The 17079-nt window shown below is 41.6% G+C and overlaps 1 protein-coding gene across 3 annotated transcripts in view; it reads left to right on the plus strand.

The window, feature by feature from the left end:
- plce1 (phospholipase C, epsilon 1) overlaps nucleotides 1-17079 on the plus strand; it is a 117629-nt gene that overhangs the window by 88894 nt on the left and 11656 nt on the right. For 2 of the 3 annotated variants that reach the window (XM_017704474.2, XM_037544064.1), the window contains 11 exons: nucleotides 66-173; nucleotides 261-377; nucleotides 461-619; nucleotides 2730-2859; nucleotides 3916-3957; nucleotides 5065-5174; nucleotides 5279-5396; nucleotides 10717-10848; nucleotides 12553-12846; nucleotides 14351-14514; nucleotides 16267-16528. In XM_017704474.2, the coding sequence (XP_017559963.2) occupies nucleotides 66-173; nucleotides 261-377; nucleotides 461-619; nucleotides 2730-2859; nucleotides 3916-3957; nucleotides 5065-5174; nucleotides 5279-5396; nucleotides 10717-10848; nucleotides 12553-12846; nucleotides 14351-14514; nucleotides 16267-16528 (1636 nt within the window). The remainder of the gene's footprint in view (nucleotides 1-65; nucleotides 174-260; nucleotides 378-460; nucleotides 620-2729; nucleotides 2860-3915; nucleotides 3958-5064; nucleotides 5175-5278; nucleotides 5397-10716; nucleotides 10849-12552; nucleotides 12847-14350; nucleotides 14515-16266; nucleotides 16529-17079) is intronic. The other variant, XM_017704475.2, reaches the window with a different exon arrangement.

Raw genomic sequence — 17079 nt, forward strand, 5'->3', positions numbered from 1 at the left:
CAACCAACCAATCTTCATGATAAACATACTAAGATAATGGCTTTTTTTTTTTTTTTTTTGGGAAGGTACTATTGCAAGGTTGTAGGAGTGTGGAGTTGGACTGCTGGGATGGAGACGATGGCATGCCCATCATTTACCACGGGCACACACTCACCACAAAAATCCCCTTCAAGGTCTGTGCGTGAAAAAGGCGACCTCATTCACTTTTTTCTGAATATTTTCATGGTATCATTCTGACTGTCCTGTCTTCACTCCCACAGGATGTGGTGGAGGCCATCAATCGCACTGCATTCATCAACTCTGAGATGCCCGTCATCCTGTCCATCGAGAACCACTGCTCTCTACCTCAGCAGCGCAAAATGGCTGATATGTTTAAGGTCTGTCCTCTCTGCCTGGTTACTCCCTGTATCCCTGTCTCTGTCTTCTGACTGCTAAATGACCTCATACTTCTGGCTTGAAGGCGGTGTTTGGAGACAAGCTGGTGACCAAGTTCCTCTTTGAGAGTGATTTTTCGGACGACCCGTTGCTCCCCTCACCTCTGCAGCTCAGGGGCAAGATTCTGCTCAAGAACAAGAAGCTGAAGGCCCATCAGGCCCCTGTGGATATTTTAAAGCAAAAGGTGGGATTTTTATTTTACGTACATTCAGCCTTTAAGTTGAGTTGCAGTTTGAAACATGTGCTGTGAGTGTTTACCACTGCTGTCAAACCGTTAGTCTGGCAAGTTTGACGCATCTGTTAAAATATAAGGCAGGTGTTCATGTTGTAGCGGCTGCCTCTTGCACCGGTTTGCAGAAGGGGCTTTAGAGTTGTGGTTATGCGGAGCTGCGCTGTGCACCCCACCTCTCTCTGACATGGTAAACGTTTGTGTTGTTTATGTCGTTTTATGTTGGTTTAAAGGTGTGTGTGTCTGTGTTCATGTCATTTTTTTTTGGGCAGTGGAGACGGTCGGTGGGAGTCGGTTGGTGGGTTGACCCACAAGTACAGGGCTCATGGTGACCCTTCACCCTTTGGGTTAGCTGTGTTATGATGAAGTAAATACAGAGCACTTCTTATAGCAGAAATCATGGCCTCTTCCATTTCTCCTTCTTTGCCAAGACACTACATTTGGAGTCAGAAGTGGGATAGCGCACCTCTGTGGCAGGGAGTGGAACGACGCTTCAAAGAACTTCAAGGTGGCTGGTGAGGAGGGCAGAGATGAGCAAAAGAGTCACGGCAGGAACGTCACTGCAACGTTCAGTAAGCACTGCAGAAAAAAGGGACACTGTGCCAGACAGTGTGTGATGCGAACCTAAGCAAGTGGAGAAACAAAGGCCAGAGGATCTTGTGGCTGTGGGCTCTGTGCTTGTCAACTTGTCGATATCCCTACTATGACCCAGCATGCCCCCACACAGAGAGGGGCACAGTAGGTGGCCAACATCCGGCTCAGGTCAATCACCAGCCGCGGAGCCGAAGCAGAACGTCTGGGCTCCAGCACACATGAGCGGCACCCTCGCCAGTGTCGATGGTGTGGCAGAATGGTTGGAAAATGGAAAGCGGCTGAGAGACGTGCCATTGCTGCTGCCACTGTTAGTGGTGGCGCCACATTGCTGTGAGGATTCTTGCCACGTTCAGGAGGAACCACGGTGGCGAGGACTGGATGTGCCGCTTGTGCTGGCCAGGATATGAGTTGGATCACCTGGTTTATGTGATGGTTGCCACTGTTTTCCAGTTTGCAGTAGGGGATTTAGAGGCATAGTATGCAGAGCTGTGCCTGCCCCCCCTCCACTGAAGGAATGAATTGTTGATATTTGTGTTGTTAATGTTGTTCCTGGGTTTAAAGATGTCTGTATTTGTCATTTTGTGTTGGGCAGTGGAGTTAGAGTGGGTTTACATCTACTGTAGAGTGAAGAGCTAAGGTTAGTACTGACTGTGTTATCCTGTTTTTGTTTATTTGTTTCTTATATCTGCAGCTAAATATTTAAATTTGATGGCTAAATTTCTACACCATGCCCCGTGGCTGGTTACCCAACATAGTATGCTTACGCTGTGAAAAGAAATATGAACCTCTTCCTGCTTTCAGTTTTTACACATTGTCACATTTGTTTCAGACATTCAACAAACTTTTATATAAGATAAAGACACAAGATAGATTTTCTTCAAGATAGCTTCTTCTGTGTGAAAAAGTGATTGTCCCCTCAATCCACCAATTAATTCATTAAACCAGACACACCGACACAGTGGACTAATTGAGAAATGTTATTCTTGACTTGTTGCACTATTTGTCTGCGCAGTCTTCCACAGAGTGGTGAGCTCCTCCTCCTCATCTTTACTTCTGAAAGCCTTTACTCAGCCTCTCTTTTTATACCCAATCATGTTACTGAATTGGTATATAGGCTTTAAATGATTTGCACATTATTGCATTTTGTTTTTATTTTATTTATTAATAAAATTAACAGTAGTAATATTTCAAATATTTTGTGGTGACACAGAGTCAAAATATTGACTCAGATGCACTTAAGAGTGTCATGTGTTGTTAAAATTCATATCTGGGGTGAAAGTAGGTTGAAAAAGCAGCACTCGCACAACTTGATTAGTTTAATGGCATCTCACATGCCTTGATGTTGGGATGTGGAGATGGAAACTGCTCTCGGGCAAGAATGAAGATGATGACACATTGACAGCACTACAGGTGAACGGTCTAGGGGAGTAGAAGCTATTCTGTCTTATTTGCTCCTATTTTTAATTTATAGGCACTCCAGCTGGCACATATGCAAGCGCAGGCCAACAGCGGTGCACCTGCTGGAAGTTGTATTGGCAGCCATGAGGATGAAGAGGAGGAAGAAGACGAGTATGATTATGACTACGAGTCACTTTCTGATGGTATGTATGATTTACACCTAATAAATACAGCATGCAATGATTAGTCATATATATATATATAAAATAATTATAATCTGTCAATTCATTTGATCAATCAACGAGCTGAAACTTTACAATGGAACAATAGAAACACTTCCTGTAATGAACTGCAGTCTATTATAATGACCACATGGATTGTATGAAATATTATACCACACTTAGTTCTGACCACGCAAGCTGATTGGTTGAGAGGTGTCCTAACCGTGCTGATGTTTCACCGCAACATCACAGGTTTTTCCACAAATCACTTCGCTGAGACGCCGTTGCTAAGCAACCATTTTGACAGCAGTAGGAGACGCTCAGGATATTTAAATGTTTTTACTTCTTACTTTGCGCACAAACAGAAAACGGATGCTTTGAGGATCATATTTGACCAACAGCCAAGTTGGTCAGTCTCTGAAGATGAGACTACACTAAATTCCCAACCTGTCAGTGGGCCTGTATGAGGAGAACGAACTGCCGGCTGTGCGGCGAGTGAGCGGAGCTCGTTACTCTGACACAGCCACAAGCTGCTTGTTAAGGAACTATAATTTTGCAGAAGGAATTGTCAACATTAAAACATACTAAGTCAACTGTTGTATAAAAGCAGTAGAACACTCGAGCTTGTGTGCTGTCGCGAATATCAATGTGAATAATGATGATCTGCGACCAAATCACAGCTGTGAAGTTCTTTGCAGTAACACACTTCCTCGCCGGTTATATTGCTTCATTTTTGATTCTGTGAATATTATAGAGTGATAATTGCAAAGGAAATGATATGTTGATGTTATTTTGTTTGCGATTAATTGACTTCACAGCCCTGAAACAGAGCAGCATTTGAACGCAGTGCCTTTTGATAGAAAGCCACGCTGGTTCCGAATTCACTAACCTTTTCCCTTTCCTGTATTAAATGAAGGCACTTTATAGATGTTACTCTTTACTCTTTACACTGGAGCATGCTGGCTTGTGTTCGATTTACCTTTTTTTTTTCTTTCCTACCTTTGTTGTTGTTTTTCCTTTCTTTTTCGTCTGTCATAGCTGATGTCCTCAATGCTTCCACCACATCTTTTTGCCAGGAAGGTAACCTCAGTGTTTGTGTATGTTTGTGCATATGTCTATGCAGCGCAGGCTTGCAGTGTATTTGGTGTGCTGGGAGCTTGTGTGGATTGCCTGCTGCTGGACAGCAAAAATGTGTTTGGCTAAAGCCGAAATAGCAGTGTTTGTGGAAGTGAAGGCCTAGTTAAAAAAGCAGGTTTGGACCATTTTTGTTATTAATAAGCAGTGTTATGAGTACACAAAAACGGGCTGTGTGGTGTATAAACATCAAGCTGCCCCCCCTTCTCTTCCCCCCACAACCTCTGTCTGCAGTGTTTTGAAAATGATGTGACCTTGCTAGCAGCACTGGCTCATCAGAGAAAAAAAACAAAGCCATCTGGTTTCTCAGGCCCTGGGTGCTCTCTTGCTGAAAAAGCGAAGTGGGATTTTTTCCCCCCTTCACTTTTTGCCCATTCCCATCTTGCACACCCCAGGGAATCCAGCAATCAGATCAGGATGAGATCGTGAGTCCGCATAGCCTAATAAGTGGTTGTAATGAGTGTGATTTGCTTCTTGCAGTTGTGAAAATTAAAGTTATTCATTTTCAAGTTTTATATTGCGTTTGAGGGACGGTGTCTGAAACGATTGTTTACTGGTTTGTTTTGCTGATGCCACGTTTACTTTCTTTCTTCTTCAAAATCGCGCTTTAAAGCAGTCACTGCTTGTGCTTCCTGTGTGCATCACCGTACATATCCCGTTAAAAGTACGGGGACACTATGCCTTCTTTTGAAATGTTAGATTTTTCCCAGTCATATTTCAATTGTGAGAACACACCTAAAAACCTTTGGCCAGAAGATTTAAACACCTGGAGGATTTAGGTGCTGAGGAGTACAGGCAACAGGGGGTTAAAATTAATGATTGGTATTATTCCAATGGATTTCCCAAGGTTTTAATTCTGTTTGGCAGTTTTTGCAAATAAAAATGGTAAGACCTGACAAATTTTTATTTTATATCTTACTTTTTGCAAAAAAAAAAAAAAAAAGTACATTTGTACTAAAAAAAATTATGCTGGGTGTCCCCAAACTTTTGACCGGCAGCGTAGGTGTGTAACGTCAACTGAACTGACAGCTCGTTTTCTTCCTTAATTCACAGATAACATTCTGGATGACAAGCCTGAGGGGAAGGCATCGAGCGAGAAACTTCAGTACGAGTCCAACGACGAGATGCCGAAGAGGTTTAAGAAAGCAGGGATTAAAGGAAAGGTAGACTTAAGACTCACTCACACTAAAACCCTGCACACTCGACCACAGCAGGACCGTGGGCAGAGCGTTGAGTATTGAGTGCTGCTATGCATGTGCTTGTGCAGATGTTCGACATGGAGCTTGGGGAGGAGTTCTACCTGCCGCAGAACGAGAAGGAGAGCAGGCAGATCGCTCAGGAACTCTCCGACCTCATCATCTACTGCCAGGCCGTCAAATTCCCAGGTGGGGCCCAGCCTCCTCAGACCATGCATTTCATTAGAGATACTGTAAGAGATACAGTGTAAAAGCACTTTGATGAGCACACAGTGTGACATGCTTAAAGTGATTTTAACGTCACAAATATAATCAACACAACAATTTTCCTCTTACCTGTAGTCCGTCGAGACTTATTTAGGCCCAGTCCCATTTCACTCCTTGCCCCAACCACTTAGCCCTCCGTTTTGGGTGTTCACGTCTGGGGTAGGGTGTCCCGACTGTTGTTGAGATGGAGGGGTAGGGTGAAATGTTGGGGCTACATGGGTGTCCCAACTTCAGGACTTCAGCTTTGTATCATCAAAGAATTAGTGGTGGGTGATAATAAATAATTGCCCCCTCTTTGAAGGCGAATGATGCCCTAAATGTATTTAAGCAGTGAGGAGCTGAACTTCCCCTCCCCTGCTGTCACTGCAGACCGGCAGGGTCGCCTACAGAGCAGCGCTGGCAGCTGTTAATGAAGTGATGTAGTTTTTTGCTTGTGCTCTGTTTTTATTCGGTGGCTTGTTTGATTGATTGACGCGTAAAAGAGAAGTTGTGAATGAATCGGAGCGCCCAGGCTTTTCAGTCTCCTTCGGATAAACGCCAAATGTCAGTGTGATATACCATTATTACTATAGTCTGGAGAGAAAGCAGGAAAACACTTTTAGGACAGGTTATTTTAAATAAGATTCACCTGTCCTGCCACGTTACACACAAGTGAGATCACCACAGCCGGAGGCGGCGTATTGGAAACGGCCGGAAAACCTCGTCTCGTCTGTTTACGTAAAAGTCGCTGACGACAACTGATGACGTATCCGGTTCTTGAAGGGTCGTCCCATTTCATAGGGGGAAGATTTCAACCACTACCCCTTGTAACTCAGTTTCAAGGGGGGAGGGTTACACTCGAAAACAAGGGGTAGGGGTAAAAATAAGAAATGGGATTGGGCCTAATTCTGCCACATCCCTACTTTGTTTTTGAGTGTGTTGATGGCATTAAAGTCAAATCTTCTTCTTCTCTCGGCTGCTCCCTTTAGGGGTCGCCACAGCGGATCATCTGCCTCCAGCATTAAAGTCAAATATTTTTTATATTTACAAAATATAATCAAATTGGTCAGCCATTAAAGCATTAAACATTTCTTTGTAGTTTATTCAGTTAAATAAAAGTTTGAGAATTAACAAACAACAGATTTATTTTCATTGCATTTTACAAAAATGTTCCAGAATTTTCCAGAAATTGGATTTCTAGTTGGAAGCTGCTCTTTAAAAGGCTCACACAATGGAAAACTGTTTGATGTAGTATGTGAAACCCAAGTCCATACATTATACCACACATGAAGACTAAGCTGCAAAAACACAATTTTGAATTCATAATTTTCATTATGTTATGAAAACCAGTCATTTTAAATTTATCCGCCTATACATTTGGAAAAGTTTAGTCCAGCCAGTTCATGCTGAAGTTACCTACAGTGTTTCAGCTTGGACTGAATTTTAAAAGAGGCAGACGATCACAATTAGACATAAAAACAGGCTGTTTAGCTCTAAGAGACAAAGACAGGTTAGAAAACGTCATGTGAAAATGAACTATGACCGTTTTTGGTGCATAAAACCACACTGCTGTCATAAATATAGCTTTCTTCATTGGAAGGCGGTCGCAAAGGTCAAAAAACAGGACTCTCAAATTGCTCCAAATAAAAAGGACATGGAAGGAAGAACTTTCTGGGTTTGCTGCGAAACAAAAACACTTAATTCCTCTTTGTCTTTGTATGTCTAAATAAATAACCAAGCAGCCTTATAAGGTATACAGGCAACTACATCAAGTTGTTTATGAAACAGCTTTGCAGATGTGGTTTCTGACACGAAATGACATGCTGCTGTTATTATAAAGGTCAAAGGGTTCCATTAGGGTAGGGTATTAGTTACATTAGCATTAATGAGTGTCACCCTAACCCCTTGGAAGTGAATTACAGTTCCAGTAGTGGTTGAAATCTCGCCCTAAGAAATGGGACAACCCTCAAGTACAAAAAAAAACAACAACAACAAAAAACAAACAAAAAAAACGTTGCTACATTAAGGCCCGAAACATACTCCACGCAAGGACGCGAACGCAGACGCTTCAAGCAACGCAGATGTGGGTTTGCGTTCAAAAATCACAAATATGATTAACTATCAATTGAGAGAAAATATGGACCATGTTATTTTCCTTTCTAATGTAATTCTCTTCATATGCTCTCCTGTATCTGTTATTTTCTTATAATCTTAACCATGTTTATTTTTAGAGTGCGAGCAAATGGTCTGTCGATTGCCTAAGCAGTGATAACTCTCACACTCTCACCTTGCCCCCTACCTCTAATTGTACTGAAAACCAAATATCAATTCTGTGCAGAAACGCCGCCGAGTTCTCTGGGCCTGAGCTCATCTCAGATGGTCTGAAAGAGAACTGAAAAAAACTGCTGTCCATGTTTCAGCTTGTTTTGGGGGGAAATGGGCATCAGGTTTTTCATGCCTAAGACTAAAGGGACCATCCAGGCTTTTGTCAGCAAAAGGTGCAAAAGCCAACATCTGTCATGGTATGTGGTGCGTCGGTGCCCACGGCATGGGTGACTTACGCTGCCATCACGACCACATCTTTGCCCAAGACGTTGGTTAGCATGCTGCCGTTACACACTAATAATTTTGTTCCATAATATAGCAGTAAGGATTAACAAATGAAACAGGAGGGACTAGCATGGAGGTAAATTCGAATCCGATTCTGCTTTCAAAGAAAAATACTAGCAGTCCCCTGAGCACAGGCTGAACAAACAAGCGACATGAAGCGAGCGCAGGAGGAGCCCATGCCCTGCAGCCCAGACGCTTACATGCTCGTGTGCGTGTTCAGGACAAAAATGTCCTTACTTTGTGGGAAAACCAGAGACAAGGAATAAACTACAATGTCAGGACCAAGAAATTTAACTTGCATCTTTCTTTTTTACACCGAAATATCAAAAACTTTTACTTTTTCTACTCTTGAAGCATCTGGTCTGGACGCTGAATCTCAGATGACCAGGGAAAATGTAATTAATTCATTTAAAATTCACTTTTTTTGCATAATATAAAATGAATAAGTACGAGTAAATTACCTCTTTGACCAGGTTGTTCAGGAGTTAAATATGTTTCAAAAGCTGGCAGAACTCAGAAGTCATATAGCCGTCTGATGGTTTGTCAATAGATTGTCAAAGGAAGAAATACAGCGTCACAGTCAGATGAGTCAGATGAGTCAGATGAGAGGGAATTATAGACACTATCTCTTGGATTTGCTCTTCACGATGTAAATTTAACGTGAAATTTGAATTTGACGTCTGGGGTGAAAAAGCCATTAAATCTAGTTTTGAACTAAAATGGAAGCTTTTATTTAACTATAGGGGAGTGACCAATAACCCGACACACCTTATAAGCCTACTTGCACTTTTACTGTAAAATATTTTAAAAATTAGTCTATATATATAAAAAAAAACATGCCATCTTAATAATCATTTTATCTGCTTTGACTTTTGAGTAAATACAATTCTTTTAGTCTGAATTTTGTGAGACAGGCAAGGCAATGTACGTACAGTGATGTTGAGGGGTTGCATGGAAATTGCAGAGATGTACACTCAGGTCTCTTCTCTTCACAATATAAATTCCCTATGCTGTGCCCTTGTACATGAAAAGCAGTGAAAAGGCCTAGTGGTGGTTTAGACATTAGGCTTGCATTCAGAATCTTTTGATATTTGTACAGATATTTGCAATAATAAAGCTTTTCTCTCAGAAGTAGAATAAGCCAGTCTGTAATGTTTGGCCATGACAGTGTAGCCAAAAAAATGTAATATGATGATCACCATGGAGCTGCAGTGCTGTGTTTAAACCGCTGCACGTTTCTTTTTAAGCGAGCGCCTAAACTGTCAGACCTGATGCAGCTTCTGAATTGAAGTTACCCAGCCTGGCATTCTTTTAAAGAAGGTTTTAAAATGTGAAGTTACACCTAAATCTTGAGCAGAATTGTCATATAGGTCATTAATCTCTTAATGGATAATATCGCAATTTTGCAACATTAGAGAATATTATTAACATCAACCTAAAGACTTAAGAAGTTTGATATGTTCAGGACAGTCCCTCCACATGAGCACACATGTAGACCGGCACTGCTCTGTAAGGTGTTTAGTGCGGTGTTATTATATTCAGTATTGTGTGTCTGGACTGTGACTGTGTTTAGAGCATTCTCTGTAATTCTGTCTATTCTTGTTTTTCCCTACATGGTCACGTCTGTCACACCTGTCACTTGTCATGTATAGGCTGAGCCTAATCTTGGCATCAGTCCAGCTATAAAACTGCATCAGTCCACAGTCTTATGGGCTGGCTAGGTGTCTGGTACCTGCGCGCATCAGGCTGGTTCCCCTAGTACAGTTAGAGTTTGGATACTTCAGGCTAAACACAAAGTAAAAGACAGGGAAGACATTTGTTTCCTTTTTATCACAGGCCTTTCTTAGAATAGCATCGAAATTTCTGTGGCCTCTTTTTCTTGTTCTTCTACTTAGTATCGGGTGCACAGCTGATACTCACGAAAAGCACATTCAGTAATGCAGCTCCGTGATTCAGATGATCAACAAGCCACTGACGGAAATATCTTCAGCTTTCTAAACGTTAAAATAAGTGAATACGTAAATGTGTTTATGTGCAGATTGACTTGGTCCAATGCTGCGATTAGTCAGCTGGTAGACTTGGAAGGAACGTCTCTAATTTGAATGCATGAAATATTGTCAGTGTTTTAAATACGTCGTTTGCAGTTTGCGCGTTTGTTGTTAGTCATTTGTCAAAGCATGTTTGTATAGTTCAGAAGCTTATCAGTGACTAAAATACATTTTCCTGAAATAAAATGATTTTTTATTACTAAAGGGAGATTAATCCAATCATAAGATATCTGATGAAATGCCATATAAACAGTATCTTTTTGTAAATGCAAGCAGGCTAATTGTGATTCTTTCCCTTTATAACTAAATATCTAAACATTGTAGTGAATTTTCGGTTTTGGACGTAATTGGAAAATACCTGTTGCTGTTTACATAGTGTGTAAATTTCATGATGAATGAACCAGAACAAACGGCCCAGAATGACTTAGGGGAAAAAAAGTGTGGTTCCACTGACTTACATTAAAAGTAAAGTAGGTTTTTTCCTTTTCCTGTGCAGTTCTTATTTCGGAGATATGAGGTGTTGTTCCGACAGCATCGATATGTAATGTCATGAGCCCATGTCCTGACATTGTATAAAAACTATATGTATGGGTTGTGGAAACCAGGCCTCTCCACCCTCTCACTGCCGGGCTCTGGAAGGGGAAAGGACCGAAAGAGTCGGAAGTCCATCTTTGGCGCTGCTCCTGTGCGTGGAAACCCCGGGGAGCCAGTGACGTTGGTCCGTGGCCCAGGGAAAGGTACGGCCGCCCTGGATCACACAGGAAACAGAACACCCACTTAGAGCACCCATGGGAAAAGTCTGTTTAACTTTTCCACTCTTTTTAAAATCTTCCCTCGAAAGCACATAAAAATACCTCCTCTGCGCTGCATGTTTCCAGCCATTGCCTGTAGGCATAAGCAAAACCACATGCAGGAATTTTAACATTCTGACTCCATGTGCTTGCGCTTGAGAGACTACAGTAGGAAGACGTTAGGGGAGCTGATCTCTTGATCCGTTTAGTGCTAGCATATCTCCCCTGCTAATGGTAGGCCTTCCTCTCTGTAGTATTATGATCGATGATTTTAAAGGAATACCCCAGCATTCCTCAACCTCATCTCTAGCTCCTGAATCATATCATCAGTTACAATCATTGCTTATATCTTTGTACTTAGAAAAGGACAGTAAACCTGCCAAAGGGTTTTCCTAAACCTTTTTTAGCAAAGGCATCAAAGTCCATTGTCCATCGTCTATATGCTACAGACATAGCAGGTAGTGATTATGCTGAAAAATACCTGGAATATTCTTTGAACCTCTGGGATATTTCTGGTTGTCATATGCCTTTTTATTTATTTAATTATTTTTTTAAAGCACTTTAGATCTATAGATTTATAGATTTTCGTTTGACAGACAAGATAAAAATAAACAATCCCTTTTTAGCCCCCCCCCCCCCCCCCCCCCCCAGGCCATACATGTATATGAACATAAAGGTGTATATAAAATGTAAATGCGTGTAAATATACATAATGTGTATCATCTATATCTATGTATAATACAGTTACATATGCACATCTGTACATATACATAGTTAGCCACCAAGAAAAGAAAGAAAAAGAAATAAAGAAGTAAACAAATAAATAATACCTACATAAATATAATAGAATAAAATATAGTAGAGGGGACCTACACACATAAGTGCCCACTGTTTCAGACCTGGATCATTCTGGACCAAAGACTACACCAAATTACTGACACCCTACCCGACTTTATGCATCCCTGAATCTCGTACAGACATATGCATCAAAAAATCACAGCAGAGCGTATCAGACGAGGGATATGCTATCAGTAAATTCTACAAGAGGAGCCCAGGTTTTGATAAGTTTATTATGGCTTCCGCTTCGATTATATCTCATCTTCTCCAGAGGAATCATTGCAAGTACTTCTCTGACCCATTGTTTGAATGAGGGGGGTTTCACTGATTTCCACCCCCGGAGAATCAGTCTCCGGACCAGCAGCGTGGCAAAAGCTGTAGCACTTGCCTGGAGTTGTATGCCTTTTAAGGGCGGCGCTAGTTGGAAAGTCACTCTAGCCTAGTTATAATCCTGTATATATTCATTTGCCAAATTTTAGGTGTGACACAGCTCCTGTGTTCATTTGTAGTTTTAAAGTTCATTTAGTTTCATTTTCAAGAGCTTTTCTGAAATTGTAGCCTCACCGTCTTCTGTAACTGATCTCAGGCCGAACTCTAATAGTACCAGTCAAAAGTCAGGACAGGCGTTCTTATAGAAGGGTTTTTTTATTATAGAATAATATTGAAGATATCAGAGCTGTTAAATAACACCTATGGTCATAGAATGTCCTGAGGATTATCGAAGAGCAAACGGTCAAACGTTTGACTGACACTGTACCTCGGCCTGCTGAGCTGCCTTCCTCACAGCGCTGTATTTGTTCTGTTTCCCTGCAGCTGGTGTGGAGGGTGTGAGGGTGAATTTGGAGGAGCAAGCCTTGTGTTCCTCTGCCCCGGCACCCTCTCTCAGCGCCATCATCCGCACACCCAAGTGCTACCACATCTCCTCAGTGAACGAGAATGCTGCCAAGCGCCTGTGCCGGCGCTACTCCTCCAAGCTGATCCAGCACACAGCAGGCCAGCTGCTGCGCACCTACCCAGCCGCCACCCGCATCGACTCATCCAACCCCAACCCCCTTACGTTCTGGCTGCATGGCATCCAGCTTGTTGCCCTTAATTACCAAACTGATGGTGAGCAGCATCCACAGTCTGTGTATCTTTAGCCATTCGATTTTCATTTCCAAAACCGGCGTTGCAGAACAGGAAAATGGCTCGATTCTTGTTTTTGTTTCTGTTATTGTCAGTGGGAAAAATCAAAAAGCAGCTTTATTTTATAGTTTCACCAACAAATGGAGTCATATTTTATTTATCTAAATGTAATATTTATTATATATAGGTGTGTATGTATGTATGTATGTATGTATGTATGTATGTATGAATGTATGTATATACGACCCACTGGTTCCATTTATATTTGTGAAACTATAAAATCTTGATTTATTTTTTTTCCCTGGGCAATAACAGAACCATAAACAAGAATTGAGCCATTTTCTAGTTTTCTAGTGTTGTTTTTTTAAATAGAAATCAAATGGTAGACGGACCCTCTACATGACGAAATCAGGCTTTTTGCTTTGTAATTTTATATTGCACATGATTAAATCACAGGGACCAGGTGCAACTGGGATGAATGCAGAGTGATGTGTTAACGTACAATAACAGAGATATTTGTCAATGAAGAATCTTTTAAAGTGATTGCTTACAATTTTTCATTTAACACACATTGTGAGTCATCCAGAAATGTTTGATATCTGAACTTTGGTTCTTTAGTTTTGCGCTGCAGATACAAGACTAACCTAGTAGACAGGTACGTGGCGCACTTGCCTCAGACCGTACTGAGTTGTTAAGTACCTCAAACTCGCCTGCTTTTGTGGTTTCTGACACTGGACGACACAGTGATACCAATAAAAAATAGCCAGACAAAAAGACAAAATTCGGGTTTCAAGATAGCTCTTACTACTGTTTTCGTTCAGCGTACTTCTTAAAATATTTTAAGAAAGCCACGTTAGCGAGTCTGTTTGAGACTAAAATCAGTGCTGTTTGAGAAGTTTGTTGGCTACCTGATGGCTGCATTGCCAAACTAAGCAAAACTAAAGAAGCAGACTTGTCCTGGCACCAAACATGTTTTGGTCATCCCCCTGCTTTATTGGGAGAGGGGGAAAATGTGTGGATTAGATTTTATTTTTATTTTTTTATTTACAATAATTTTTTAAGATACCCAAGAATTAGTATTCACAGGTGGAACCAATGGGCCTCATTCACCAACTGATTTCAAGATTTCTTTTTTTTAAACCTACTTATACACATTTTACGAAGATTTTGACGTTCACCAATATTTTCTTATTTGGGGTGTGTAAGAACAGAATCTACACAAATGATTCTGTGGTTTAAGAACACGTCATGAACCTGACGTAGACTTTTTCTTAGGACCTTTCTCGAGAACAAACTTGTGAAAGAATTTAGGAAGGCATTGGTGAATGAGGCCCAGTGTTACCTTAAAAAAAAGCACTGGAGAATCTTTTAACTGTGGTCACATGTTTAAAGGTATGCGATTGGAGGATTGGCGGAACCGCGTTTCCCATGCTGGTGGTTTGTAAATGGGGGATCTTTAAAAGTGTGTTTGTGTTTTGTGGTGCAGACCTGCCCATGCAGCTGAACTCCGCTCTGTTCGAGGCAAACGGTCGCTGTGGCTTCGTTCTGAAGCCCCCTGTGTTGTGGGACCGCTCTTGTCCGCTCTATCAGCAGTTCAGCCCACTGGACCGAGAGCTGGAGCACATGACCCCCACTCAATACACGCTCACTGTAAGAACACACCACAGACACACTTCAAGGGCGGCAATAGAGGTCACTCAGAGTGGAGACTCTTCGTTTATGTGCCACAGGAAGACTTGTCATTATTATTCTTTATGTTTTTTAAAAATAATTGAATAAACTGATTAAAACCCCTTAAGCCCAAAGGGCCAGTGTGTGTGTCCGAACACCCTTAATACACAGTATAAATTACACACAAGATTAATGGCTCAGATGATTGTGTTTAATGTGTAAAGCATAACTAGTGGCCATAATCTGCACAACCAGTAATATTTAAACGTTAAGCAGCAGTAATTGTTGTAATGCAGACAGACAGTGTTAGTCATAGCCTCGGTTTCACTGTATTTCTTCAGAAGTTTCCATGCTTTAAGGTTTTTACCAAGCCGTAATGGCACCAGCCTCAGTCATTTGCTGCTAGAGTTTGTTTGTTTGTTTGTTTGTTTGTTTATTCATCCTTATTTGGTACTGGTGGCAGAAAACATCACAGGTCTGTCATAGTGGAAAAAAATGCTGAGTAGAGGAGAAATAGATCGAAGATGCAAAATAACTGGGCATAGTCAGTGCTTAAAGACCCTGCAAATGTTTTTTTTATCTAAAAAAAAAAAAACAGTGTTATAATAATTTTCAATTATTCAATTATTGTTTGGTTTTTTTTGTTTTTTTTTTTGTTTTTGTTTTTTTACACAGTCGATTTGTATTTCCTTTTTTCTCTGTTGCCTTCTACCTTTCTGCTGAGCGGGCACGGACCCCAGCGGACTGATTGACAGCCTGTGCATCTCATGTCACCGCTTGGATGAGCGGGACAGGCAGAATGTAACTGCTGAACTCTTTAAGGTGGAACGAGGAAATACGAACAAGAAGCTTGCGAGTTGAAGCTGACTTCAGCTTTGTGTTGATATTATAGTTGAAATGCAGAACCTTAAATTAGCTGGCTGATAAAAAAGCACTACTAAGCTGTGATTTTCAGGTTCAGGGCAAGGTCATTGTTCAGAATCTCCCTCTTCAAGTTCGTACAAGTGAGGCCGCGTTAATATTAACCGATTTCCAGTCTGCGCCAATATCAAGGTGTCTAGCTACCCCTTAGATATTCTGTTCGTTAGCCGGCTAAACTTAGGTTTTGCAGCTGAAGTCAAGCTTCTTGTTCAGATATTCCCAGTCCACCTTAAATAGTGTATCAGGTGTTACCATTGCTGCTGCACCATTTAAGGTGGAACAGGAAAACTCAGACAGGAAGCTGGTGAATAAGAACTTAAGCCTTCGTATTGTTGACTGAAAATTAGTAACTCTAAAATGGTCTGAATGCAAGTTAGATAGAGGCAAGTCAAGTTCTCTAGATAAATTTAATTAGATGACACCCCAGTTCATACGCTGGTGCGGTCCCAGTGGTCATTGGGTGGAATCACGCCAAATTAAAGTTATTTAAATTATGCAATGCCCGATTAATGTGGGACTGAGGCAGAAGTATGAAGACAATCACAGAATTTCAGATAATTTAGCATAAAATAAATAAATAAAAATACTGACCTACTGCATGTTTTATTAAAAAGAGCAGAATCATTGCTGTTTAATTGGATTTACTGTTGCACATATAATAATACATATCAACTGTTGTCAAAATAAATATGATTTTTTTTCTTGTCATCTGAAGGATAACACTGGCATGCCTTTATTTCACTGATTGCTGCATTTATTCACCATGCTAAGTACGTATAATAGCATTGCTCCTGTATTACTTTCTTGCAGGTAGTGTCAGGTCAGAACGTATGTCCAGGGAACAGCATTGGGAGCACATGTGTGGAGGTGGACGTTTTAGGCCTGCCGGTTGACACCTGCCACTTTCGAACCAAACCCATCCACCGCAACACACTCAACCCCATGTGGAATGAACACTTCTCCTTTCATGTGCACTTCGAGGACATGGCCTTCCTGCGGTTGGCAGTGGTGGAGAACAACAGCTCCCAGATCACAGCTCAGAGGATCCTGCCCCTCAAAGCCCTCAAACCTGGTCAGAGCACAATTCCACTCATACTAGTCCCTGTTCATTTATGGCTTTGTGTCAAGGCGGCAGCAGTAATGCGGTCACTATTCTGGACTGTAGTGGTGAAGAGGGAGCTGAGCCATAAGGCATAGCTCCCTGTTTTCTGGTAAGTCTACATCCCCACCCTCACCTGTGGTCATGAGGGTGTAATGGGTGATGTCCGAAAGAATGAGATAGCGAATACAAGCGGTGGAAATGAGCTTTCTTTGCAGGGTGGCGCTCTACACTCTGCTTGATAGGGTGGGGAGCTCAGTCATCCAGCTGTTTCTCCACATTGAGAGGAGCCAATTAAGGTGGTTCAAGCATCTGGTTAGGATGCTGCCTGGTTTACCAGGCACAGCCAACTGGGACAAGACCCTGAGGTTGTCCTAGAGCCTGCTGGAGGGATTATATTTATATATATGTTGGCCTGGGAGCAGCTCGAGATACCCCAGAATATTGTGGGGGGACAGGGTCCTTCGGGTTTCCCTTCTTTCCCTTTTGCTACCATGACCGTAGCTGGATCAGGTGGTTTAAGG

Source organism: Pygocentrus nattereri, chromosome 13, assembly GCF_015220715.1.
Source record: "Pygocentrus nattereri isolate fPygNat1 chromosome 13, fPygNat1.pri, whole genome shotgun sequence".
Classification (NCBI taxonomy): domain Eukaryota; kingdom Metazoa; phylum Chordata; class Actinopteri; order Characiformes; family Serrasalmidae; genus Pygocentrus; species Pygocentrus nattereri.